The 27,056-nt window shown below is 38.2% G+C and overlaps 1 protein-coding gene across 1 annotated transcript in view; it reads left to right on the forward strand.

Moving 5' to 3' along the window:
* Positions 1–27,056, forward strand: part of SPEF2 (sperm flagellar and cilia associated 2) — a 181,751-nt gene that overhangs the window by 119,587 nt on the left and 35,108 nt on the right. Inside the window, exons 24-30 of the mRNA XM_004422725.3 lie at positions 1,014–1,151; positions 5,862–6,013; positions 10,104–10,284; positions 17,481–17,628; positions 18,568–18,696; positions 20,757–20,895; positions 23,540–23,769. Of these exons, the coding sequence (XP_004422782.1) occupies positions 1,014–1,151; positions 5,862–6,013; positions 10,104–10,284; positions 17,481–17,628; positions 18,568–18,696; positions 20,757–20,895; positions 23,540–23,769 (1,117 nt within the window). The remainder of the gene's footprint in view (positions 1–1,013; positions 1,152–5,861; positions 6,014–10,103; positions 10,285–17,480; positions 17,629–18,567; positions 18,697–20,756; positions 20,896–23,539; positions 23,770–27,056) is intronic.

The following is a 27,056-nucleotide window of genomic DNA, read 5'->3' on the forward strand; positions in this document are numbered from 1 at the left end:
TGAGGATTAGTGAGGTAACCAATGTAAAGTACTTAAGACAATGCCCAACACATTGTAAATGTTCAACACATTATTATTATTGTGGAAAATGTCAGATTTTATTGGACTGTATATATTTCATTAATGAGATATTTTATTAAACAATAAATATTTTATCACTATAAGATTATAATAATAGTTTTCACTAATTGAGGAATTATTGTGTGCTAAATACTATGCTAAATGCTTTATATACGTAAGCTAATTTATTCTATATAACACATCCAAAACGTAAGTAATATTATCTCCATTCTTGAGATAAGTAGCCAAGACCGTGAAGATAAAAATAGTACCTAAGATTGTTGTGAGGCGTTAAATGAGTCAATATAAGTATGGTGACTTATATTCTGACACGTATATAAAGGCCTTAGTACATAGTAACTATTGTTATTTTTATTTTATATATGTAAAATTATTATCACTATTATTGCTCAAGATCTGGTACATGGCAGAGCTAGGATCCTTAAAAGATTTTTTTATTGCTAGTTCTTTAGTACAAACTTATTTTTGGACAATCCCATTAAGCTCAGATAGCATTTCTTAGTGAACGATATGTTCCACTCATGATTAATTAACAAGCCTATGACCTTGGATTAAATACAGCTGTGTCTGTCTTCCACCCGCAATACACCATTTCCTCAGAAATTCCCGGAAAGGACTTTGTCAACCAAACAAATTTTTTGAGGCGTGATTGGGATACATCAAACAGAGCCACCCATGGATAAAGTGAACTGCAGTGGATTTGTGGTAGACACGGGCATGTGATGTGGTGAGCTGGTCTTAGAAAGTGAGGGCCTGACATAGAGTAGAAGCAAGTAAATATTTGTTGAATGAAGGAATAAAATAATGAGTGCATTAGGTCTAAATTTTCTTTAGACACATTTTTAAGACAGGCAAAGGATTTTAGTTTTATTACACTGGGGTAATTCGAGCCACGCTTCTGAAGCATAACAGCGATGTTTCTCTCTGTTCAGGATTTACGAGACCGCCTGTGGGACATTTGTGATGCCCAGAAGGAAGAGGCAGAGCAGGAGCGTCTGGATATCATAAATGAGAGCTGGTTGCAGGACTCCATTGGAATAACGATGAACCATTTCTTCTCACTAATGCAGGTAGCAGCAGCTGGTCATGATGACAGACTCTTCCCTCCATAGCCACGTCCCTTTAAGAGTGTGAGGGGTCTTTTCAGGGCTCATTTTACTCATAGCGTTTTGCCTGGCCTGAGCTCCTACTTGCCGAGGAAGTTAGCTGGAATAAATCATTTTGGCCCCCTCCAAACAAGCAGCAGAACTGAGCGCATGCCAAGCAACTACTTACTGGCTTTGCTTCCAGGTGGCCCAGAGCTGTGGAGGGGACAGCAGAGAAGGTGTCTATACTGGTGGTTACCTCATCAGCCTCTCACAGCAGACACCCAAAGTGGCCAGCCAAAGCCTAGGAAAGTAGCCTAGCCATAAAGCATGAGCTAGATCAGACTCGGCAGGCCTTTGATTCCAGAGAAAAGTTTATATCTGGATTGGAAAACCAGACTATTCATCAGAACAACCCGATTAACTTATATTTGTAGTCCGTTAAATAAAAAACTGCACTAGAAAGATAAGAAGATAGACACGGATTTTATTCCGAGACATTGTCAACAAGAGCAGAGAGCATAGACCAAGTCTGGATACCCAGCTCTGCCAAGTATAAGGACTGGAAAGATTTTAAGAGCTGGGGTGGGGTAGAGGGTCATAGACCAACTGTGTTTGCTAATTGGCCTTGACTAAAGGAAAAGTAAACTTTCTCCTAGCTTCACAACAGGAGGTTGTTTTACCCCTCAGAGCAAGGCACCCTCCTAAGTGAGGATCCTCCCCTCCCAGAGGAACTGGGACATAGGGGCTCTCTCTTCCTTGATGCTTACATTTCAAAGAGATGTTTCCCAGGTCCTAGAGAAAGACAGTTCTGGGTTCTAAAACTGGCAAGAAGCTTTTAAAAAGATTTACATCTCAAAGAGACAGAGAAAGGATTTATAATGACAAAGTTTTCTAGAGTAAATACTTCAGTCAGGAGCCTAGGGTTAGGAAGAAGCCTGTCTGAAATTTACTCAAGCCCAGAAGAATATGAAGACTGTCTTGGGGAAGCCATGCCTAGATAAGTATTTTTTTCTCAAAGAATACCAGTGAGGATAGAGAATGGAAAAGGCACATGTCTAGTCTTCAACTGATTACTTACCTGAGGAGATACTGCAGGAAATGAGACTAGTTAGCTGACAATCATCAGAGCTAATGCACAGTAGGTGTTCAATAAATGCTTGTTCAGCTAGTGACCAATGAATGCCAGCACTTCCAGAGCTCAAAGGGACAAGTCTCTGGTGCAGGGGCAGGTTGGACCACAGGAGGCCTGAAAAGTCAGCAGAAACCTGAGAGACAGGAGCAACCTTACCGATTGCTAGCTCCAGGATCCAGGTGGGAGCTACAAGGCATGGGTTGTGTAAAGGATTAAAGCAAGACACTCAAGCAGCCTAAGCTAGTCTGTGTGGCATGTCTAGGACACTAGTTTGGGCAAGCAGAGGTTGAATGTTGGAACAGATGTGTCAAAATCTTATGGCAGGTATAACTGAAATCCAATAGTGAAGGCAAAGGGAATAGAGAATTTTTGTGAATCATTCTCATCAGTCTGAGCAATACATGCCTCTTTCGGAAATGGTATAACTCTTATACCACTTGAGAGCCTTAAATCTAGGCTCTCACCCTGAGAAACTGAATCCACATCTAAAAATAACTAGAAGAAAAGAAGACAAAGGAAAGGGCAGCAAATAAAGGCTAATGTTTATTCAGTTCTTACTCCATACGTGCCAGGCACTGTTCTAAGGACTTTCATGTAGGGTACATTAAACCTTCGTGACAACCCTATGTGGTAAAGTCTATTATAATCCTCATTTCACAGATAAGGAAACTGTGGCAAAAATAGGTGAAATGATTGCCCAATGCTACACAACCAATAAGTGGGAGAGCTGGGATTTGGACGGAGGAAGCCTAACTCCAGCACTGGTACTCCTAGCCACTGCCTTATCATCAGTGTTGTTCAAACAGTTGAAGGCCTGCCACATAGAACAGCAAAGAGCCTAATTCTGCACTGATCAATAGGATCCTATAAAAACCAAAGATAGAAATTATAGGAGACTAGATTTCAGTTCCATAAATGAAGAAAGAGCCTACTGATTAGAACTGTCTATCAAATAACAGACTTGTGAGACAAGTGAGCTGCTTGTCCAGGAAGCTCATAAGCAGAAGCTTGCACATGTTTGTGGAGGGCTAGGGAAAAGAGAATCCTCATCAATGTCTTGAAGGGCCTGTGGTATTGGGTAACAGACAGCTGTTTCCCAAAGAGGGTTCCATGGAACACTAGTCCTACAAGATGTTTCACAAAACAAGGATTGAGTGATCAAATCACTTTGGGAAGTGCTACACACTGTACTTTTTCCTCTTCCTGGGAGATTGACGAGCATAATGACATATTAAGACATCAAGATACCCTGCAATAAAGAAATCCTTTTGGTATGTTAACCTAGAATTTCTGAAATTGTTTGACATTGCAAAATTTTTGTTTGTTTTATCCCCAACCAGGTACTCGTTAACAGCCTATAAGACAAGTTTTTTACACAATAAGTTTTAGAAAATGCTATGCTAGATGATTTCTAAGATTCCTTTCAAAACTAAGATTCTGTAATGAGAAAAACAATAAAGCATTATTTACTAGTTATCGTAAATATGAGAGGAATCTTGATCAATTCTGCTTATATGAGAATCTTGGATATAGAATGGCATCTTATTCATAGTTAGCTATATAGTGAATCAAATTATGCCCCTTAAATAAATATTTTGTATAAAATAATCACTATAACAAGGTTAGCCTAAGACACAGTTACCAGCACTGTCTCAAACACAAATTCTATGAAATAGGCTCTACTAAACTTAATCATTATTAAAGAATTCAGTTTTTTGGTTAAGGAGGAAATAATTTCCTGATTTATAAATTATATGTCAAATAATGTAATGCTATGGTTTAATGACTAATAATTTTTTATAATCTCACAACACTTTAATTCCCCAAAGTTATTTGTCAATATCCAATTTGTTACAAATTGTGTTTAGATTTGTATGCTGTTCATTGTAAATGTGGTATTATGCAGTAAAATTTCATGAGCGTAATTTACAACACTCATTTTCTCTCTACTGTTTCACCAAATCTAAGCATGACAAGTGCAGTCACTTACTGTCAAACTGTGAGATTAGTCCTTGCATGAATATTTTAAAAGTCAATTTGGTTTTGCTACAAGGAAAGAGAAAAATGTTTAGTTTTCCTAATCATTTCAAAATGTCAGTTTGAAAAGTTACTTAAATATATATTTATGTTTAAAATCCAATTTAAAACATGTTATATAATTTAAACCAATGTATGAATGGTAATTTTATTTTTAACATAGATTCAGATTAACTAAGTGAATTTCTTCCTGTTTCAGTCATTTAACTAGAAAAGTTTAATGATGCAGAGACCAGCTTTTCAGGAGCAATTTGGCTTACCCTTTTCTATACGAAAAATAACCTTATTGAAACTTTCCTTGTCTTTTGTTGCAGACTACAATGCAGAAGCGGACATTTACTTGTTCTAAACTGTGAATATGGCAGTACAAGACTATTTCTTGAAGTTTCGTGAAATAAATGGCAACATTAATTGCTTGATAAATATAGGGATCCCTTTGTAAATATCCTTGGGTTAGGTTCAGCTAAGGGTTTTGAACACTAGGTCAGTTTTGTTCTTTTTAGAAAAGATGCTTTCTGTAATTAACTAGATATCATGGAATACATCTGCATAAGAGCTTAATCTTTAGGCTCTCAAGCACCGGTTTAAGTAGCCCCACTAACCAAGACAAAGTCTGGAGGTCATGTTTACACGACCAAAGAGAAGCACAGATATGCCAACTGGTCTGTCACCTAATGAGAGAACGAGTTGGAAAACTCAAGTTCTACATTGGTGTATTCGGCCCTGCACAGGGTTTTGCTGTGCATGCATTCCATCATTACTGCAAAGGGAAATGAGCTGGCTGGCAGGGAGTCACTTGTGAATAACAGATGCTCGCCTTGCCACCAACTCCTATGCGCTTCTCCATTTCCCTCCAGCCACCTACTGGCAAAGCCAGCAGAGGGGTTTTGCCATGAGCGTGGGGCAGTGATCTCCCTACTGAACATATTGAGCAAGAACAGAAACTGTGAAAAGGGAACTATTCGTTATCACTCTATCTTCCCATCTGTCATTTCTCCACAACTAGGTTAAAAGGTTCTAGATGACCAAAACCTCATCTTATTTTGTACTTCAGTATTTTGTATTTGTATCCGTATCTGTATTTGTATTTTATAATTGTATGTATAATGTTTTTGGTATCTCCCAAATCAACTAACATGTTACCTATGACAGAAGGCATTCAAAAATTTGTTAATATATTGGTTGATTGAATACTGGACACAGGAGGAATTCTTAATGTCAAAATAATGAATAATATACACCGGACATAACACATACTGTAATCTTTTGTCACAATATCAAGAAGCATAGAAACGCCATCTTGTTAAGCGGAATTATACTCAATAAATACACAGAACACAAAGTCACTATCTTTAATTTTTACAAAATTTTAGATATACGCTTGTAGCCACTTCTTTCTTAATTTCCAGAAAATTAATTTCAACCTAAATGTTTTAAAATGGTGCTTATAGATCTTGTATGGGAAATATATACAGATCAGCTTGTTCTTTCTTGGGTATTAAGATTCATATTTTCTATTAAAGGCAGAATTGAGTCGTTTCCAAGATACAAAGAGACTACTTCAAGATTATTACAGGGGAATGGAAAGCAAAATCCCGACAGACGACAATAAGAGATTTACCCGAGTCCCGTTGGTCCAAGTGGATAATAAAGACATATTGGAAAGCCAGCTCAGGTAAGGCAGTCTATCCTGTCTCACTGTAATTGGTCTGAACATAAAGCTTTGTGATTTTAAATTGAATACCACTAATAAAAACCACACTCCTGTATCCGCAAATCCAAAATCCAAAATAGCTCTAAAAACTGAAATTTTTTTTCTACCTTCAATTTAAGACTATTGCTATGCATTATTTATCCCACTTATAGTGAATATTTACTCGTTTTTGCTGCAGAGGTATAGTGTGTTTTATTAAGGAGTGCTTCCAACAGACTCTGCTGGGGATATTAGGGAATATGTAGTATATATAAATTTTGAATTCTGAAGAACTTTTGGCCTTAAGTGTTTATGGTAAGAGATTGTGAACCTCTACCACTTTTATGAAAGGTCCCAAGCAGTTCTGTGTGTGTGTGCATGTGTGTGTGTGACACTATGTAAGTAAAATGAAAAGGGGTTATGAGTCTTCTTTTATAGGTAAGGAAATTGAGAAACAAGAAAGACTCAGTCCTATGTGATTATGACTTCATGAGACTGAAAGACTTATTAATAGTCTAACATCAGATTCCTGCCAACAAGAAAATAAACTTGGTGGTAAGAGTGGAAGAAAAATTATACTTTCAGCCAAACATTCCTGTGCAATATAAAAGTTTGTGTATGATCGCTTTTATAGACCCAATGGGTGGGTGCAGAGGAAGGGCAAGATCCCAAACCCTGAAAATTTATGAACAGATAGAAAAATGTCTTTAAGAAATGGAGGTTGGGAGTAGGGATAATTCCTGTGACATAGTTCCCAACTATAAAACATTAAAAAAGAGCAAAAAAAAAAGAATTAAAATAAGTTAAAATAATAAAAAATAAAACTCAGACTCCTTAAAAATTAAAAAAAAATAACTTAATGAAATAGAATTAAGAATTAAAGCAATATTTTCTCTTCACCAGTAAGCAGGTCATGAGAAAATATGAAAGTATAGATTCGAAGAGGGGAAAAAGACAGAAGTTAGATTTAAAAAATAATATACAGGCACTGAACATTAGATTTAAATCTCCAAGGAGATGGGCTATGTATTGTAGATTGATGGAAGTATATGTGCTTTATCTTACAAGCTTGCTCAGTCAATGCAGGTCACAGGAGTTGCACAAACTAAATATGGGCTAGTGAATATGTTTTGAAGTCAGATAGGTCCAGTTTCGATCCTGGGTCTGTTATTTACTATCTATATGTAAGTAAATTAAGATAATTTATTTGTTTGGGAAAGTCACTCCAACTCTCTTAAGCCTTGCTTTCTTTATCTGTAAAGTAGGGTGGTTGTGAAGATTACAGAAAATGAAATCCTCAAAGCATTCAGTACCATATCTGGGAATCAGAAAACTTGAGATCTAGTCTCAATAACTCTTTTTTTTTTTTAATTTTTTGTTTATTGCAGTAACATTGTATAAATTTCAGGTGTACATCATTATACTTCTATTTCTGCATAGATTATATCATGTTCACCACCCAAATACTAATTACAACCCATCACCACACACATGTGTTGAATTATCCCTTTTGCCCTCCTCCCTCCCCCCTTCCCCTCTGGTCACCACCAATCCAATCTTTGTCTCTATGTGTTTGTTTATTGTTGTTATTATCTACTACTTAATGAAGGAAATCATATGATATTTGACCTTCTCCCTCTGACTTATTTCACTTTGTGAAAAGCTTCTGCACAGCAAAGGAAACCATCAACAAAACGAAAAGACAGCCTAACAATTGGGAGAAGATATTTGCCAACCATACATCTGATAAGGGCTTAATCTCCAAAATATATAAAGAACTCATGCATCTCAACAACAAAAAAACTACCAACCCAATTAAAAAATGGGCAAAAGACCTGAACAGACATTTCTCAATAACTCTTAATAAGTGGTGACTATTATTGTTATTGCGTAATATGGCAATGAACTATTCTTACTTACATACACTCTTTTAATTGTGAGTATTGCTTGTTCTCGCTTTGCTTGTTTTACCCTCTCTTATTCCAAAAACCATTCGAAATGGCCTGAACACAATAGGGTTATACAGTGATCTGAGGCCTGTTTCTTCTCTCTCAAGACCTCTTCCATCCAGTTCCATCATATCCCTTTCAGGCCCACGTGTAAGCAAGAAAAAACAAGAAGGAAATTTTGTACTCTCTTCTTGATGCAAATACTAGAGAAATGTTTGTCAGCAAGCTGCTGAGAGAGAACTTTGAAATCAGAAACAATAAAAAATTTCAAAGGCAATATGAAGCATCAGAGCCATCAAAAGAGGCCAAGTTTCACCGTCTACAGTAGCAGTGCATTCTGTTCTTAGCACAAAATAGCAAGCCAGGCATAATGGGGAAGCTATTAATGTTGGTTAGTAGAATGAAGCAGGCAAAAGAACAGCCAGATCTTATTTTCTGCAGAACGACTCTGTACCAATCTCGTCCTCAAATCACTGCTATGAGTAACTACTGGAACTCTCAATCAGTGTATCAACCAACCAACCAACCAACCACAGTCTCTTTGACATATATAAGGGAAACAAGCAGTGTTAAGCATTTTCACATAGTTTATCTATTCTATTCCTCCAACAATGTAATAATAATAATGGTAACTAATAATTAAATAACTAATAATTAGTAATTACTAATTTTTAGCACTTAGTAATGATAATAGTCATGTTATTATTATTATATTTGCATTCTTTCAGGAGGAATGGAGCCTTGGAAAGTCAAATGACACGCCCCAGTTCATATCTGCTGATACTGGCAGAGCTGGCTAAACTAGAGCTTTTTCCAGTAAATGAATTCTAAACCCAAATTCTTTTTCTAAACGATATGCCACCACTGCTGTCCTCCAAAGCAAGGTGTTAGGAAATGCACATTGTACTGCTTAAACATCTAGAGATGATCATACAACCTTATCTTGTTAGCCACTTGAATCTCATGTGTCTCAGGGACTGAGATTTATTGTTAGTGGATTATTAAAATGTAAACTGTCCTTGCGGGTAGACGTATACTGAATAGTAGATCCTCAACACGTTGCCTCTATAGGCACGGTACACTGTCAGAATTGCAAGCACTATAAGAATCAAAGAGCCAAGTTCAGGAAGCCTCGTCTGATGCTTCAAAACAAGGCCAAGCTAATTGTTTGCTGGAGTGCACAATCAGCTTTCTGAATCGAGGCTCTGTTCCCCAGCAACTTGAATCTGCCAAACCAAATGCTTGTTCCTATTATTCCTCCCGGCTCTCCTCCTCAAGTTTCAGCAAAGCCATCCTTGAGGCTCCTCTCTGCCTATTCCTTGCCCAAGCCTGAAGCTCTTCACACTTTCTATCTATCACCAAGGTGGATCCCAGTCACAAGAAGCATTCTGCCCTGTGCATCTCTCCCTGCCTCCATTAGCCTTTGAGATCCTGGAATCCTTCTGGGATAGAATGTTCCCATGGGCAGCTCTAAAATTTCTACATAGGGGCAGCAATATGGTTAAGAGAAGGGGGAGGGAGAGCTCAACTCTGTGTTCCCACAGCACTTTACAAAACGAAGAGAAAACCTTCATCATCCATATTCAAGAGCATGGAGGGCCCCTGGAGCTCTTCCCCACCTGCCACCAAAACGTTGTTGCCTCTGTGGGATACCCTCTGTAGACCTCACATCTGTCACATCCTGCTTCCTAGCTGTCCACTTCAGGAAGCCACATGATACAAGTCATCTTAAAGAAGTGATGCACAGTTCCATTTGGTTTGCTTTTTCATGACTGATTTATTTCTTGTCCCATATACCTTTATGCCCTGGATAAATTTCAAAATTCCATTTCTTCATAATTGCCATTGTTTAATCCGCCTCCTCATAATTACTGAGAATTAAACCTGAAATTTATGTTCTGCTGTTGTTTGTTTCTAGTTCCCTCTTGCTAATAAGACTTCCTAGACCATAAAAATTTGAATACAGTCCTTCATAGTCATTTCTCCATTTAAAGAATTTCCAGGACAACTTTGAAAATTGAGATTAAAGCAAGAAAACAAACTTCACAAAGTAACATGGTCATGAAAATAGAATTCTTTTAAATAAAATCTTTATATTTTGTTTGTTTGTTTGTTTTCCAAAGAATTCCTCTAGTTCCTCGAATATCCATTTCTCCGGATTCAACTATGTCCAAATCAAAATCAAAAGTTATATTGAAGGGCAAGATCGATTACATGCTAGAAAATGTAGAGTTAAACTTGGAGGCAGATGAGAAGTTGGTAATGGACACCTGGCAGCAGGCTTCTTTAGCAATATCTCACATGGTAAGCAGTGCTTGTTTTTACATTTCCTTTCAGTAATACTCATTCATTAAATACCAATGTTGGTAATATGCCACGAATAGAAAATTTATACAATGTTTGCAAGCATTATATAAATTTATACCTCCAAGAAGTTTTTTTCTGAAAGAAATAGGAGGTGAGGGGCTGGCCCGGTGGTGCAAGTGGTTAAGTGCACGCGCTCACCTGTGGCGGCCCCAGGTTTGCCAGTTCAGATCCCGGGTGCGCAGTGACACACCGCTTGGCAAGCCATGCTGTGGCGGCATCCCATATAAAGTGGAGGAAGATGGGCATGGGGGTTAGGCCAGGGCCAGTCTTCCTCAGCAAAAAAAGAGGAGGATTGGCAGATGTTAGTACAGGGCTGATCTTCCTCACAAATCATCATCATCATCATCATCATCATCATCATCATAATTAATAAATAAATAAAAAGAAATAGGAGGTGAAACAATTCAATCAGCAAATATATGAGACCAAGAAAGGGATGAACCAACATTCGTTTATTTTCTATGCTACACCAGGGTTCCAAGTGCAGGGGCATAAAGGGCCAATAAGGAAATGTCAATGAGGTGGGTCTAGTATAAGGCAATAGGGTGAGGTGGGACTATGGCCAAGTCGAAATCACATCCCTGTCTAAAGAGACACGTGCTACTCTGCCCTAGACAACTTTGCCATTTAAGAATGAGGCCCAGTTTGGCCAGATTTTCCAATTTTACAAGAAAAGCCAGAAATTCAAATTTTTATGTGAAACCTACTGATTTTAACATGTTAGAAATGAAGTCAGATTTTAAAAAATTTAAAGAGCCAAGCAAAATATACATCTGCCCTATAGGCCTCTAGTTTACAGCCTCTGCTAGGTATTTTACATAAGTCACCTATGGGATAAGTCTTATTATCCTCTTTACAGTGGAAAACTAAGATCCAGAAAGATTAAGAAACTTACTCAAGGTCACTCGGCAGAGAAGTGTCAGAGATGAGATTTGAACCTAGGTCTACATGACTTCAAAGTTCTTGTCCTTTCCACTTTCCCTGGGAGGTAAAGAAATGACAGTCACTGCCTGCAAGGAGCCTGTACCAAGTCAAAAGGGAAAGGGAACGCATACAGATAATTTTAATCTTAGCCTAGACTTCACCCCTTACAGAAGGCGCACACAGTTTAACTCGATGACCACTGTTCCCCCATCCTCCAGGTCCTGGGTCCACCAATGCAGTTTCCGTTTTTGTTCTTTGCCAAGCCTTCTCTGAGTTTCCCCGAAATATCTCATTTGAACAAAGAGCAATGTCAGCTTTCCAAAAGGTTTTGTAGAAGAGGTAGAGGATGAGCTTGCATCACAATCTCACAACGAGCAACCAACACTTCTGGTCAGGCATCTTCCAAGCCCCTTCCTGGCCACTCTGCCTCTAGGGCCCTTTTCTCTGGCCTCGTCCTACAGCAGCATCAGTGCCTCCTTTCTGTTGCCCTTCTCTTCCTCCTTTCTTCTTTCTTTTCTCCCTCTCAAAAGGGATTGTAAGCTTCTCTCATCGTCTTGCTTCTTTTATAAAAGATTGTAGTGTGGATTTTGACACACATAAGAAAAAAGCATAAAATGTAATTGCATGGCTTAATGAACCCACCTAAAGTAAATGCTCGTGGAACCACCACACAGGGGAGAAACGGAAAAAGTCTGAGCCTCCCAAGTCCTTCTTGTGTCCCTTCTCAGTCCTAACTCCCTTCATCTCCAAATAGGGGAACTTCTATCTTGACTTTTTAATAATCATGTCTTTGATTTTTCTTAAGAGTTTTATTACCCACGTCTAAATCTTGAAACAGTATAGTTTAGCTTTGCTTGCTTTTTTTTTTTGTTGTTGGTGAGGAAGATTGGCCCTGAGCTAACATCTGCCAATCCTCCTCTTTTTTTTTTTTCCTTTGCTGAGGAAGACTGGCCCTGGGCTAACATGCATGCCCATCTTCCTCCACTTTATATGGGACACCGCCACAGCATGGCCTGCCAAGTGGTGCATCGGTGTGCAGCCGGGATCTGAACCGGCGAACCCTGGGCCGCCGCAGCGGAGTGCACACACTTAACTGGTTGCACCACTGGGCCGGCCCCAAGCTTTGCTTGCTTTTGAGCTTTAATGAACTCATAACTTTTATCTGCATCTTCTTTTGCTCAACATTATTTGTGGGATGCATTCCATGCTGTTGAGTGTAGCTATATTCTGTTCATTTTTGTTGCTGCATAGCATTCCGTTACACGAATATATCATAGTTTGTTTAACCAGTGTGCTACTGTTCACGTTTGGGCTTCCCATTTGATGCCATTATGGATACTGCTGCTATGAACATGTCTTATACATATGCACACTTTGACTGTTGAGTGTATACTTAGGAGTATTTGCCATCATCAAGGCCTATCGTTTTGTGGGAAGTTTATAGGAAGAGTTTTTGTTGCCCCCTCCCTCCAAGGATTCATTTTCTTTAATAGGTCTAGGATACTTTCTATCTTTTGTTTATTCTTGAAAGAAGCTTGTGTTGGTTTTGGTAAATTTTATTTTGCTAGGAATTTTTCCATTTCTAAATTTTCGGTTTTATTGGCCTGAAGATATTTAAAATATCCTCTTATGTTTGTGTGAATATTTGCAGTATCTATCTGATGGCTCTTTGCAAGTGCTGAGGCTGATTTCTGGCGCTTTTCCCCTCCCTTGATGAGCTCAGCCTGAAGTTGGTCAATTACATCAATCTTCTCAAAGAACTAACTTTTAACTTCATTGATTTACTTTACTCTGCTTTTTTCTTAATTTTATTTTTTTCCTCATTATTTTCTTTGGATTTATTTTGCCATTCTTTGCTAGGGCTTTGAAATGGATCACAGTTTATGAATTTTCAGTCTCTCTTTTTTTCTAATATATGCGTTTGTTACTATAAAGTTCCCTCTGTGGCTTGCTTTAACTGGATCTCAAAAGTTTTGATATGATGTTATTTTCATTGTCACTCAGTTCAAAGCATCTTAGAAGTATATTTTTAATTTTCTAAATAGTATGTTGATTTCTAGCTTAATTACATTTTAATCAGAGATCACATTCTCATTGAAACTTTTTGAAATTTGCTTTGTGTTAAATTTTGGAAATATTCTGTGTATCCTTGAAATATATAGATTCCATTGTTTTATATATAATTGTTTTATTTATATATATTTATTATATTTTAAAATATATATAAATAAATATACATATATCGTTGCTTAATTCTTCCTTATCTTCATTAAATTTGTTTTCTCCTTCTTTGAATTGTCAAGAGAGATAGAATAAAATTACTCACTATGAGAGTGAATTTATTCATTTCTCTCTATAATTTCTTCGATTTTTGTTTTATGTATATTTGAGGCCATGAAATTGGGTATACACAAATTTTAAATTGTTAAATCTTCCTCCTGAATTGAACTCTTTCTTATTGTGAGGTCATCTTCTATACCAATAATGCTTTTTTGGGAAATTATACTTTTAGATATTGTTTACATCTTTATATGTTTTTCATCCTTTTATTTTTATTCTTTCTGTATCTTTCCTGTCTTGCTTTTTTCCCCATCTGTAGGTTTGGAAGTAATGCATTCTATTACTATTCTATTAGCGGTTACCCACTAAGAGATATATAATATATTTATACCCCAAATATTTCTACAACTACACTAAATTAAAAAGGGAAAAGTGATACAGATAAAGAAAAAGGATTAATAGATTGTTGTTGTTGTTTTTTTAAAGCATATGATGCTTATAAGAATACAGAAATGATCTTACATTATTGACCCAAGAGGAGAACGGGGTAGTGTAATGACTCACCTCCAGGAGCCACCAGAGAATCTTAAACCCTTGACCTAGAGGCTCAGAGCCCCGTATTTTGGCTGGTACCAACTCACCAAACCCTCTCATAAACTGACTAGATATTGCTCCTTACATATTCCATGAGCATTAAAAATTCCAACACCTTGGCTAATGCCATGTTTCTCTCCTAAAATATGCTCCCCTTTCCTTCTGTTTGCTTAAATCCTACAGTTTCTTTAAGTCTTCAGCACTAGTTCCTGCCTTGATTCCTGATCATTTGGTTGCCTGTTTCCTGAAGACCTAGCCTTCTGTGAATATATGCTCTTTCAATCCTTGTAGCAGGTTTGTTGCTCCCACTCATTTGGCTCTTAGGATCTAGGTTATGTAATTTCTATCTTGTTAGTTGTTTTCCTGAATACTTAACTAGATTCTAAAACTTTTTATATACCCTCCACCTAGCATAATGCCCACATCTAATGTAATATTAAGCCGTAAATACAGTCTTGAAATGATGCTGCTGCTATACTGATGATGTTGATGTTAATATTAATGATGATGGCAATGATGATGATCATCACAAAGACCACAGCTACCAAGCATCAGAGAGTGGGAAGCCAGATCTAGGAGTTCTAGAAAACTATATGAATTATTATTGTTATTGTTAATTGAGCTACATAAACATAATTTACAAGTCTTATGAATCCCATTAAAATTACCTGGGGAAAATAACATTTTAAAAAACAGCACTGGCTTCTCCTCTTGATTAAGCTGTATGATTTTAGGAAAGTCACTTAACCTCTCTCAGTCTTCAATTCCTGATCTGTAACATGGGAGACATTCTACCTATCTTTCCTTGATTGAATGGTTGAAAAGATCCAATGAAATAATGTATATGAAAATGTTTTAGAAATTGTGAATATAATAAATTGTTATGTTAAGAAACTTACTAAAAATGGTACTATTTTCCTTGTGGACTTTAAAAACCACATAGAAAGCATAAGAGGAAGGATCGTTTAGTAATTAATATTACAATAATTGTATTTGAATCCTGCTTTTATGTTTCTAACAGACTTTTATGACCTTGACATCACATGACCTTGAGGCAACTTTGTGTTCCAAATGAGACAAGCGTGATTCAGTAAATTGTTGCAGGGAAAACAGTACCAGCTGAGATAAGTGCAATTAAAATGAGAGCACTTGAACACAGGCTTTATTCTACATAGCAGTTTTACCAAGAGCAACTATTTAGTATGCTATGTTAATTTTTTAGCAAAACTTTCTTCTAATTAGCAGGTATGCAATGATTTCAAAGAAACAAGTCATATTTCATGCCCACAATGTCAAGGCATTATTTCTACAGTTTCTTCAGCCTCACAAGCTAGATTGCTAAATGTATTGTAAATTATGTTAATTTTTGAAAGAGAGCCAGAGGCCTTTGAGGGAAGTGAAACAGAAAAATGGAGATGATGATAATTATCATCATCATCATCATCACCACCATCATCATCACAAGGTTGTTTACAAAAGAGAAAAATCCAATTTTAAAGGAAATTGCTAACTTACCGTGCTTTGCAAGAACAGATTAAAAACTGAATTGCTTGCAATTTAGGGGAGAATGTTAACAAGTCTGCTTTCAGCTTTACCAAGAGTTTCAAAGTACTGTATATATCACGAAATCCATTTTTATCAAAAGAGCATCTGATTAGAAAAGAACCGGCTTGCTTTCTGAAACTTGTCTGTATCTCTATAAGGTTCTGCTAGTATTGAAGAAGCTGTGGATGTATTCTATAGCATATGATTATTTTAAAGGAAATTCCATCAATTAATAGGCATTTCCTGGGCATCTCCTATGTGTGTAGCACAGGCACTAAAAGCTCTGGAGAATACCAAGAAGGAGGACTGGCCCAGATCTCAGGAGCATTAAAGCCATTTGGAGGGTGGGACAAGCCTTACCACTCATAGAACAGTTGGGGACAGTTTCATGCTGAGCCACTGGGTATGAAGTGTAGCAGGAATTTGGAGAGGGCAGGAATTGGCTGGTCTATCTCTCCCACGAGACTAAGCTTCTTTGAGGGCAGAGACTGTGCCTTATTCATCTTTCTATTTACCTCCATCAAAATTCCTCTTCCTACTCCTAGCCGCTCACCCACTTCTCCCCAGAAATAAACATCAGGCTTGGACACAGTAAGCACTTTAATTAATAGACTCCCATGGAACCCCAGTTCCTCACCAGTTGCCCTATTGAGATTTTAAAGTTTTCAACCATATGTTGCTACTGCCTCCACGGTGTGTGCAGGTTTTCTTTCTTCCTTTTGGGAGTCTTTTCTCAGCTCTCGTTTCTCAGGGTTGTACTCACAAATGCCCTTCACTTCTCCAAGGGCAGTTGGACTTATTTCAGAAGGTCCAGTCTTTCTAACTGCAGGCACCACCCAGCTGCACAAGCCCCAAGACAAGGCTGTTCTGCTACCCGAAGCACAGAGCCAGCCTCAGAGGAGACAAGGAGGGGTCCCTGCAGCGCCCCACCCCTCCCCATTCATCAGCCATTATGGGTGACCACACAACTAATCTCTCAACCCGAGGCAGTTGTGGGAGTGAAAGGAGGGGGTTGCTGAGATGGAGAGAAGCTGCGAGTCTCTCGAGTAGAGGAAGCCAAGAACCAATGACGGGGTTAGCCTGTGGGACAGGTCATCCGCATGAGCACTGCACTTTCTTGGCATGATATCTAGTCTTAAAGTAGAATGGAAGCCCAGGGCTCAAGTGTCCATGAACCCCATTAATCTAGGGCATGCATTCCCAAAAATTGTCTAGGGACATGAAAAATTCTTACTCATTTTATGTGTAAAGTATAGACATACATAAAATACAAAGACAAATACACTTCTGCAGCATTAAAATTTCATGCGGGGGGTGTAATTAGAAGAAACTGTCTTAAAATCTCTGTAAGGAGTAAATAAAATAAAAAAAATTGAGAAACACTGATATAGGGGAATGCCCCAGATCAGGGGCCAAGAGATAGCAGGAACTTGGAAGAAAGGTAGATGATAAGTCCACAGAGTTTGAGATTTAAAAGAAAGGAATTTTTGCATAACCATGGATTTATCACAGTCTGGAGGTGGCAATGTAGAAATATAAGGATGCACTACAGGCAGGGCTTAAGAAAGTGTGCAGCCTTCACACAGATGACAGCAGGGAAGCCACATCTTGGGACAGGGCCAGGTTTCCATTTCAGGAAAACAGCCAATTGCGTGTTCTGTGAAGACTGAGTACGTGGCATGGTTGTTTGCAGTGGAAGGAGGTTTCACTGGAAATGGATGATGACTCAAGCCAAATGATTATCATATTTCATAAATGTATTAACTGAAATAGTGCTCTTATGCAACCAGGTGGCTGCCGAAATTCATCAGAGGCTCATGGAAGAAGAAAAAGAAAACCAGCCAGCAGACACAAAAGAAAAATCTCCTCAGACGACTGCAAATAAAAAAGTAAAAAATGAGCCACCCAAGAAAACAAAGGAGGACAAAAAAGCAAAAGGTATTCATGGTTTTAGCATCCAGAACCCTCTCTTTAACTTAGAGATCCAAGTTTCTGGGAGCTGAAGTGTTAGCTAGCAAATCATACTGCAACCAAACCCCCCTAACTTGTTTATCCAAATAGCCGAGTGTATCCAGGGTAAAATAAACCCCAAAGACAGTTTTTAACATGTTAAAATAACTCCAAGATGACACTGTGTAATCCGAAAAGTGTGTGCCACGGGGCTGACACTTGCTGCCGTTACCAGGAGAAAGTTAAATGCTAATTATATGTATGTAAGTTTCAGGTTTAATTCAATTTTCAGATTTAATTCAAGCAAGTCCTGTCCTGGAGGCCTCTTCCCTAAATCTCTGCCTCAGAGGCATGACAGAAAGTAGAGGAAAGAAATCTCAGCTCAGAAGAGACCTCCAGTTAACCTAAGGAATGAGCTCTGGCACACACATGACCCTCCCCCTGAATGTTTCCACTTGTACATTTTTGAAGTCACTTGAGGCAGGAGAGGAAGGGATGAAAGCACGTGAGCAAAAGTCACTCCGCTAATCAATTGCTCATAGTGTTTGTTAGGCACCTGCTATGTGAAATTCATTGTGATGAGTGCTGAGGACACAATGGTGAATTTGAAAAAAGCAAACTCATGGTCCCTACCCTAACAGAACTGTAGTCTAGCAGCAGAGACAGTCACTTGACCAACCATCGTTCTTTGGTAGGGGAGATCCAAGTCCCTTGAGAGCAAGGTCACCTCACTCCATGTGAGAGGATAGGGAGACACTTTCCAGATGGAGTACATTGAAGCAGCCACGAGTAGAGTTAAGACAAAGCACTGAGAATGAGGGGTGGTTACAGCTCCACACGTTTCACTTTGTACTCATTTTGCCCAAGCCTCGTGTATATATACTTGTATGTTGACAGTTTACTCAGGATGTTTCATTGCCCTTTCAGGAAAATCACCACCTATAGCAGAAGCGTCTCCTGTAATAGTAACAGCAGAGGAGATGGCCGAAATGGAAAAGAGAAACAAACTGAGGCTCAAAATAAAGGAAGAACATCTTGCTGCCCTGCAATTGGAAGGTAGAAATTGAAAAGAACTAAGGTGATACTTCTCAGTAGATAATAAACCAGTAGGAAAACAGCCCACAAATGGCTCAAACTGTGTCTGTGAGAACACAAAGTAAACTGATTGAAAAGTACAGCATTCAGTTGGTTGTTTTCATGTGACCGTATGAAGACCGTATTTGACTGTTGTATAATTGTCTACTGGGATCTCAAAAAGAGACAAGGAGAATTTGGGAAGTGTTGGGAAAGTGCGAGCAGTAATTAAAATCTCAAAGAACAGAAACAAAAAGAATATTTTAGAGTTGGTGTGATTTTATAGGTTGAAAGAAGGCTTGGGGCTACCTATGTAAGTGGTTTTATATTATAATAAGAATAATTTAGTCTTCTCCTTAGGCAAATAAACCCTGACTAAAGGGTTACAGTCCCTGAAAGTGAGTTCTTGGGAGCAGAGGCCATAGAAGAACCAGTCGTGGATCAATAATGTTCCAGGTCCTCCTTCTCTGTAGATAGTAATGACTCTACAAGACATGTTCTCCTTCTAGCTCTTCCTAAAAGCTCTTGTCTTTTAATGCAATTCAAAATGGAATTTGAAAAGGTTAGGAAACAGAGCAAAAGCATCCTAACTGGAAAGAAATCATGGTCAATATACTAGATGACAAAACCATAAAAATGCAGCATTGGTTAAGCTGGGACACATTAACTACTCAATGACCATTAGCTGTTAAGGATGCTTTCCGTCCTTTGCTTCTCTCCCCTTCTCCCCTCCCCCCATCCTACTACCACCTGCTTCCGTAATCCCAAGAGTAAAATCTGAGGGAAGTTTAACACAGGAAGATCTATGGCATCAGGAAAGTCAGGACACATGCTTCTCTGCCAGTGCCTGTCCCCACATCTGTTTCCAGTAGTTTCCAGTATATTTCATCTTTCAGTTCATTCAATACAGGATCCCTAGTGTGGCTGAATTCACTCATTCATACAATAAACACTTACTGAGTTTCCACTATGTGCCAGGTCCTGTAGTAGTTGTGGGAAACACACGCATATATACACAAACACAACACAAACAAACATAAAACTCAATCTAGGGTAAGAGAAATGCAGACAGTCTCTTATAATACGTTGTGATATTGGAATGGGCATATGGGACACAGGGGGCCTGGGGGGAGTCAAGAAAGACTTCCTAGTGGATGAATTAATAACTGGAAGAATGTGGAGAAATTCGCCCAGGGGACACATCAAGGTGGGAATGGGAGAGGATAACTAGGTAACCTGTGGTGAGTAGTTGGGAGTCTGAGGCATATTCTGGGAAGGAGTGACTAGGGAGATGGGGAGGCCACATCATGGAGGGTTATACAGGCCCTGCCAAGAAAATTACCTTTTCTCTTATGGCAACTGGGAGCTAGTGAAGAATTCTGTGCAGAAGAGAGACTGTGATCGCATGTGCAGGTGAGGCAGATTACTCTGGGGAGTGTGGAGGTGGATTTGGATTTGAGGTGGGCCAAGGAACTTAGAGAAAGCAGGAATGAGGCGATTGCAGTAGTTTAGGTGAGAGATAATCAGTGCCCAAACTAGGCCAGTAGCAGTGGAAAAACGAAAGAAGGAAGAGTGGAAAGAGTGTTTAGAGGTAAAATCCACAGACCTTAGTGTGTGCCAGGGACAGCAATAAGCCTGGGACACGTAGGCTTCACCATACTTCTCCCAGTGCTGGGGAAACAATGGCATTGCCATCCCAAGGTTCTCAAGAAGGAAGATCATCAAGAGACTTTGTGCCTCTCCCTTTTGGAAATTTAGAAATTATCTATTTGTGTTTTCCCATTCCAATTTATCAAAGAGTATATTGCTATGAAGTGCAAGAAATGTAAAGCTCAATTACATTTTTTGTTTAAATAAACTGTCAAATGATTCTACCACACATGACCTTTTTTCTTCTCAATGAGATAGATATTACGTATCTATATTGGTTATTAAAGGTGTGCCTAAATTGAAGCGTAATTGGTTTAAAGTTGAACTCAGTTCATCAGAAAACGCATGTACATATAATACATTAAAAAATCCTCATTTCTCTTTTTAAATAGAGGTGGCCACACAGTTCCGACTTGAACTGATAAAGACAAAAGCGTTGGCTTTCCTTGAAGATTTAGTAATAAAGGCCGTTGATGTATATAAACTCATGGAAAAGTGGCTTGGGGAGAGGTATTTGAGAGAGATGGCCAGGTAAAGTACTGCACGACTTTTTAAAAATACACTTTGTTAATTCCTGAAGACCAAAATTAACAGATTTTTAAGGTGTCTACAAATGTAAATTACATTTCCAAATAGAAATTTTGACCTTTTAGGAAATCACATATACATTTGTATTGACTCTTTTCAAACAATAAATCATGTATCAAAGGGTTCTATTGCAATATCCAGTTGTGCACATTATTTATGAGTTTGGTTTTCACACTGCTCAATGAGGAACTTAGTTTGCAAGGTAAGATTATAGGCAATTTTAAATATTTTTCAGAAGTAAGATAATGTTTCATATCTTTCTAATGCCAGACTTATTATTAGTCAGGGCCAATTAACAGGAGATGGAGAAGTCATTTACTGGAATGTATGACCAGTTAGGCTGATTCCCTTGTGAGGGTAATATCCACTTCTTTTCTGTTGTGTTCCAAAGGCTTTCCAGACTCTCATTGCTAGTGAGGGGTGGTGAATCTCATCCTCTTAATTTTCCCCTAAAAGGTGGAAAAACGCAGCTCAACAGAGCAGAAAAAGCCCTCACCTGAGAGTCAGGAGATAGGGACTCCCTCATCGTCCACAAATTAGCAGCAGGCCCAGTCACTTTGGGCCCCATGGGCTTCATCTGTAAAGGAAACACGCCAACCAGGCTATTTCAGAGGTTTCTACTAGATTTAGATTCTGTGATACACTACAGTTTGCAAGAAACACTGACTGAAAATTTAGAAGTTTCTGTGTACATAGAATACAAATGGCAAGTATTCTTAGAAGCGACCACTGCCATCTAAAAGGCGGTTGTTATGGGTTGTTCACTCTAATCCTTGTCTCATAATGAAAGTTCTGTTGTAAAATCTTCAGCCTAGTTGTTTGTATCTGTTGCTCTATAGTAAAACACACAACACACACACACACAAAACACACACTGTCAGCCTGATAACCTTACTGCGGTAGTACTTAAAACAATTTTACTACTGGATAGCCAAGTCAGTTATTCTTCAGGATCATAGAGCAGTGACCGTCAGTTCTGTTCTCTGCCTGCCACTTACAAGAATGAAAACATCTTCTTCATTGGGATTCACAGCTCCCATCCATGTGGGCATCAAGTGTAAGTGCTTCTTGTTTTTATCAGATGTACTCATATTTCTCAGATTTATATTGTGTGTATATACATATAAATATATCTCTGACCTCTGAATGTGGCCACAAGAAGTTAAAACCTAGGACTGTTCAGCTATGCTTTCTGTTTTGCAAAAATTCTCCAGTGATTAAAAAAAAAAAAAAAGATCTATCAGATCCCTTTGATGAACTTCAAATCCCGCTTTTCATTTTCCTGGCATGTTTTTCCCCCGTTCTTGAGAAAATTACACTTGGTAACCTTCCACTAGATGGCGCACTTATTTTGATATCCTGGTTATGGCTGGGTCCCACTCTGCATTTGGAGTCCATTGTAATTGCAAATTCAGTAGCTATCCAGTGTCCTTCTTCTCTGCCCAGCAGCACACAAACACCATCAAGCATAAACTAATTAAATAATCCATACTATATGGACACTCACAAATACAGCATGCTAGAGTTGAATTCAAGGGTGTCTTTTTAAAGAAAGCAACTATTTTTAAAATTTTTCAGTATACGAATATTTTGGTGTTCCTCAGTTGAGCATATTAAATATGCATTTTTCTGTCGTGTTCAATCTTCATTGCGAGATATAAACAAGATCCTCTCTGTAATACGGTGATATTGTACTTACTCATGAACAAAACTTCCTTGGCCTTGAAAATGACCTTTAATTAGGGTCATAACTATAATCCCCAGTACAGCTTAAATCCATGCCCTATGTGATTGTGCATTAATAACCAAAAGGTATGGAATTATGTGTTATTGGCTCCATTGCAAAGATAAGGAAGCTCAGGGAGCTTAAGTAACTTACCCAAGGACCCATGGCCAGACGGTGCCCTGAAGTGAGATCTCAGCTTCCAGTGCCCTTTCTTTCCACTGCACCACAGGGGCTCCTAACTGTTGCTGCTGATATTACAGATTTAGCCAGGAATGGTTATTCTTCATGAAGATAGCAAAGCACTGTCAATGGGTTATATCATCAGAGGCCATTCTGTCAACTCTAGTATAATGTCAAACTCCTTGATATCAAAGTTAGAGAAAAGACACTCTTCTAGAAATCCCTTAACCAATTTGATTCACTTTATAATTTATCCTAATTCCAAATAAATGTGTTATTCTAACAGTCATGTTTTAAAGGTTTTTCTGCCATATAACTTTATTCTGGTTCATACTTAGAATGAAATATATCACTTGACATAATCTTGCTTGCGTAGTAAAATATATTCTATACTAATAAAACCATATTTAAGGAGTCTCTTTTTGTTCAGCTTTATATAAAATTTGTGACTATTAGCTCTGTAACGAGCATATACTTTGTTTCCAATTTACATTTATTTATTTATACGCTGCCTTTTTACCAAATGGATTTAAGGAGAAATTAGAATTTTTAAACATAAAGATTGTATTGTTTAACTTATCTATATAAAGTGTTAATTTTGTGTGTTTTTCTAATAAGCAAACCCTATTGTTCTAATAGTATCTTTACTGGGGATAACTCTATTTATTTTTCCACTTTCAGTGTGGAAAAATTAACCGAGGTAGCTCGCTATCACATTGAAACATCTACAAAAATTCAGAACGAGCTTTATTTAAACCAAGAAGACTTCTTCATTAATGGCGATGTAAAAGTCTTTCCAGATCCCCCTCCTCCTATGCGTCCTCCACCTGTAGAAAAGGAAGAAAATGGCACCCTGACCATTGAACAGCTTGACAATCTTCGAGATCAGTTCTTAGATATAGCACCTAAAGGTAGGAAAAATAATGATTACAAAAAGAGTACAAAAAAGATTAAGATTAACCAGGATGCCAATCAGTTGCCCACAAGTAAAACTAGCCCTCTCAGATTGCGTGGCGTGAAAACAAGCCCTGGCTTTGCTCTGGTTTCTCTCTTGTTTGCTTCATACAACACAGATCTGAATCAAACAAACAGGAGAAAAACGGTGGCTAATACTTTGGCAGTGTGGTGATCCTCAGTCCTGGTCGTTCTCTCCTGTCCTCCCCTGCCCCTGGCTGGCAAGTTGGTGAATTTGAGTATCACTCCATTTGGCAATTGAGAGACAGCCTTTGCGCATGCTTCTGTTTTAAGTTTTATACTGGGATTATGAGTTCATGTTTCTGTCTCCCCTACTAGTCTGTGAAGGGAGAGCAGGGAGTACAGAATTTCCCTGCATATGTGCCTTTTACCTCAATATTTCCCTAGACCAAGAGGAGAACCAAATAAGCCATTAACAAATATTTGCTTAATTGATTAATCTGTTTACATGTATATATACATGTTATTTTCTGCACACAAATTCTTTGTTTCTTTTACATTTTATCATTATGACTCTATAGCATCTACACAGGCTTTTTTGTTTTTTTGGTTCAATCTCCTTCTGTTTCTAGATATTTTTCAATGAATTCCATCAATTGACAGAACAAGTAATCAGACAGATCATGTAGGATTATCATCTCCATTTTATAGTGGGATACTGAGTCACAGAGCAGTTAAGAATTTGCCTGTGGTCGTGTATCATTCAGGACTCTTGGTATTCAGAGCTCTTGCCCCTTCTCAGTGAACTAAATTGCCTCTCATAAACAAGTTTATTTTACCTTCCAACATCTCCTACTTAGTGCAAAATCATTATTTTTCTCTAGAGAATAGTCAACTGACTTCAGTCTAGTACTAACACAATTCCACTCTGAAAGTGCAATATATAATATATTGATTATTATATATATAATGGTTATATTTTATATATATATATATATAAAACCATATATATAGTGGTTATATTTTGTTTATTTATTTATTGCTGGGAAAGATTCGCCCCGAGCTAACATCTTAACATCGCCAATCTTCCTCTCTTTTTCCTTTTTCCTCCCCAAAGCTCCAGTACATAGTTGTATATTCTAGATGTAAGTCCTTCTAGTTCATCTATGTGAGCCACTGCCACAGCATTGCTACTGACAGACGAGTGGTGTGTTTCCGCACCCAGGAACCGAACCCAGACCACCAAATCGGAGCATGCTGAACTTTAACCACTAGGCCATGAGGGCTGGCTCTTATTTGTTTTTCAAATTCCAGTATTTCCAGAGACCCACATGAAAGCTCATTAGTCAAAAGAGCATTACTTTAAGTCCGGAGACTTCCTTGCTAAGCCCAATGGATGAAGTAGGTGTAACCATGTGTTCCTGGGTGAACCTACCCTGGCATGTGCCAGCTCATCTAGTCAGCTTGAGTGGGTTTACACCTCCACGGTGAGAAGGCACACACTACAGCTGTGGATGGACACCGACTCAGGTTGGTCAGGAAGGAACTGTGGCCATCAGCAAGGACAAACAATTCCCAATTTCCTAAAGCCAGCCCATGAAATCCCTTCAATCCTGCAGTCAGGCAGATTCTGTTCCCTTCCCCACTATGTGGCTTCCCGATGCCTGTTTACTACATACTTCCGTCTTCAAAGTTGCTTTTGCTCTTCATTTTAGCCACGCTATTTTTTTCATATAAGATAAAAGATACGTGTAAAAAGATTCTAAATATGAAATATAATTTGCCTTAATCCTATACTAGGGTGACTGAAAGGAAATCACCCAATTAGCAGGTCAAAACTGAAAGTGTTTTGGGGCATATAAGTAGGTGGAAGTGGATTTTGAAAATGATCAATCATTCATAATCCCTTTCAGAAGGGACCTTAGTGTTCATGATAATAACCATAATGCATTTTTGGATCCAATCTTAAAACCAGAGTTTGCATTTCAACTAAAAGTTCAAAAATAAATAACAAAGAGCAGCTATAGCTTGACAGGTGTATGTCTTAGAAGATTAACTCTAGAAACCCTTGGGACTAAAAGATGTCAACTGATACATTGATCAATTTTCAGAGTATGTTAAAAAGAGGAAGGAAGGGAGAAGAAAGAAAGGGAGGAAGGCAGAGAGAGAAGAGGGAAGACAGTTATAGTAAAAAAAAAACTATATAGATGTAAAAGGAAAACCATTTGCCCTAGGGAATTAGAGTGTAATTTGAAAAGGCAAGGAAAGAGGAAGAAAATATAAACTTCTATTTAGGTTCTTTCTGGAACAGAACATGAACTTTATAAACGTACTTGAGAATGCAAAGCAAAAGAGAGAAAGTGTGCCATGAGGTTGGTCACGGAAAATTCTATACATGATATCTTGGAGGGAGGACTTGAAGGAAGTAAAGAGTGATTGGACGGCAAGGATACAGAGGATATTTAAAGTTGGGGGGACTGCCACTAGAAAATGTACAGCTATGAGGCGTGAGGATGGATGTTCGGGGAAAGGTCAGGAGACAGCTCTGCTTCTCCTTCCCCAACTGCATGAACCGCAGGCAAACAGATGGGGAGGGCTTTACTGCCTGGGGAACCACCTCCACCTACCCAAGCTGGTGAATGAACCCAGGGTTAAGAATAATGATTGTGTGGTTGTGTGATTGTGTGGTGACGGGTTGTAATTAGTTTTTTGGTGGTGAACATGATGTAATCTGTGCAGAAATAGAAGTACAATGATGTACACCTGAAATTTTTACAATGTTATAAACCAATGTTACTGCAATAAACAAAAAATTAAAAAAAAAAAAAAGAATAATGATTGTAATTACTGCAGAATTTACAAAGCTGTGTAATACTATGGGATTTGGGAATCTTGATGGTTCAAAATGAATGATGGTCTATGAGCAAACGGTTTAAACCCTTTTCTTTATTAGCTCAATTATACCATATAAAAAATATCTATTGCATATGTTGCTTTTTAAGTATATGTAAAATACTTAGCACACTGTCAGATTTTGCAATAGAAGTAATATTCATTGTTATTATTTTTGCTAATGTTATAACGGGAAGGAAAAAGTAATAATCATTCTATTGTCTGCATCTCAGAGTCACAGAATTAGAGGTTCTCTGATGACATCTTCGAAGTCAGACTGCAAATGTTGACATTGCCCCTCCCTGAGGAAGTCCGATAATTACCACTTTTCTCATCTGGCCCCAAAAAGCATCCTCTGACTTTAGTCTTTCTTCCTCAGTTCTGCGATTGT

This window comes from Ceratotherium simum, chromosome 18 (assembly GCF_057802395.1).
Source record: "Ceratotherium simum simum isolate JZ-2026a chromosome 18, ASM5780239v1, whole genome shotgun sequence".
Lineage (NCBI taxonomy): Eukaryota > Metazoa > Chordata > Mammalia > Perissodactyla > Rhinocerotidae > Ceratotherium > Ceratotherium simum.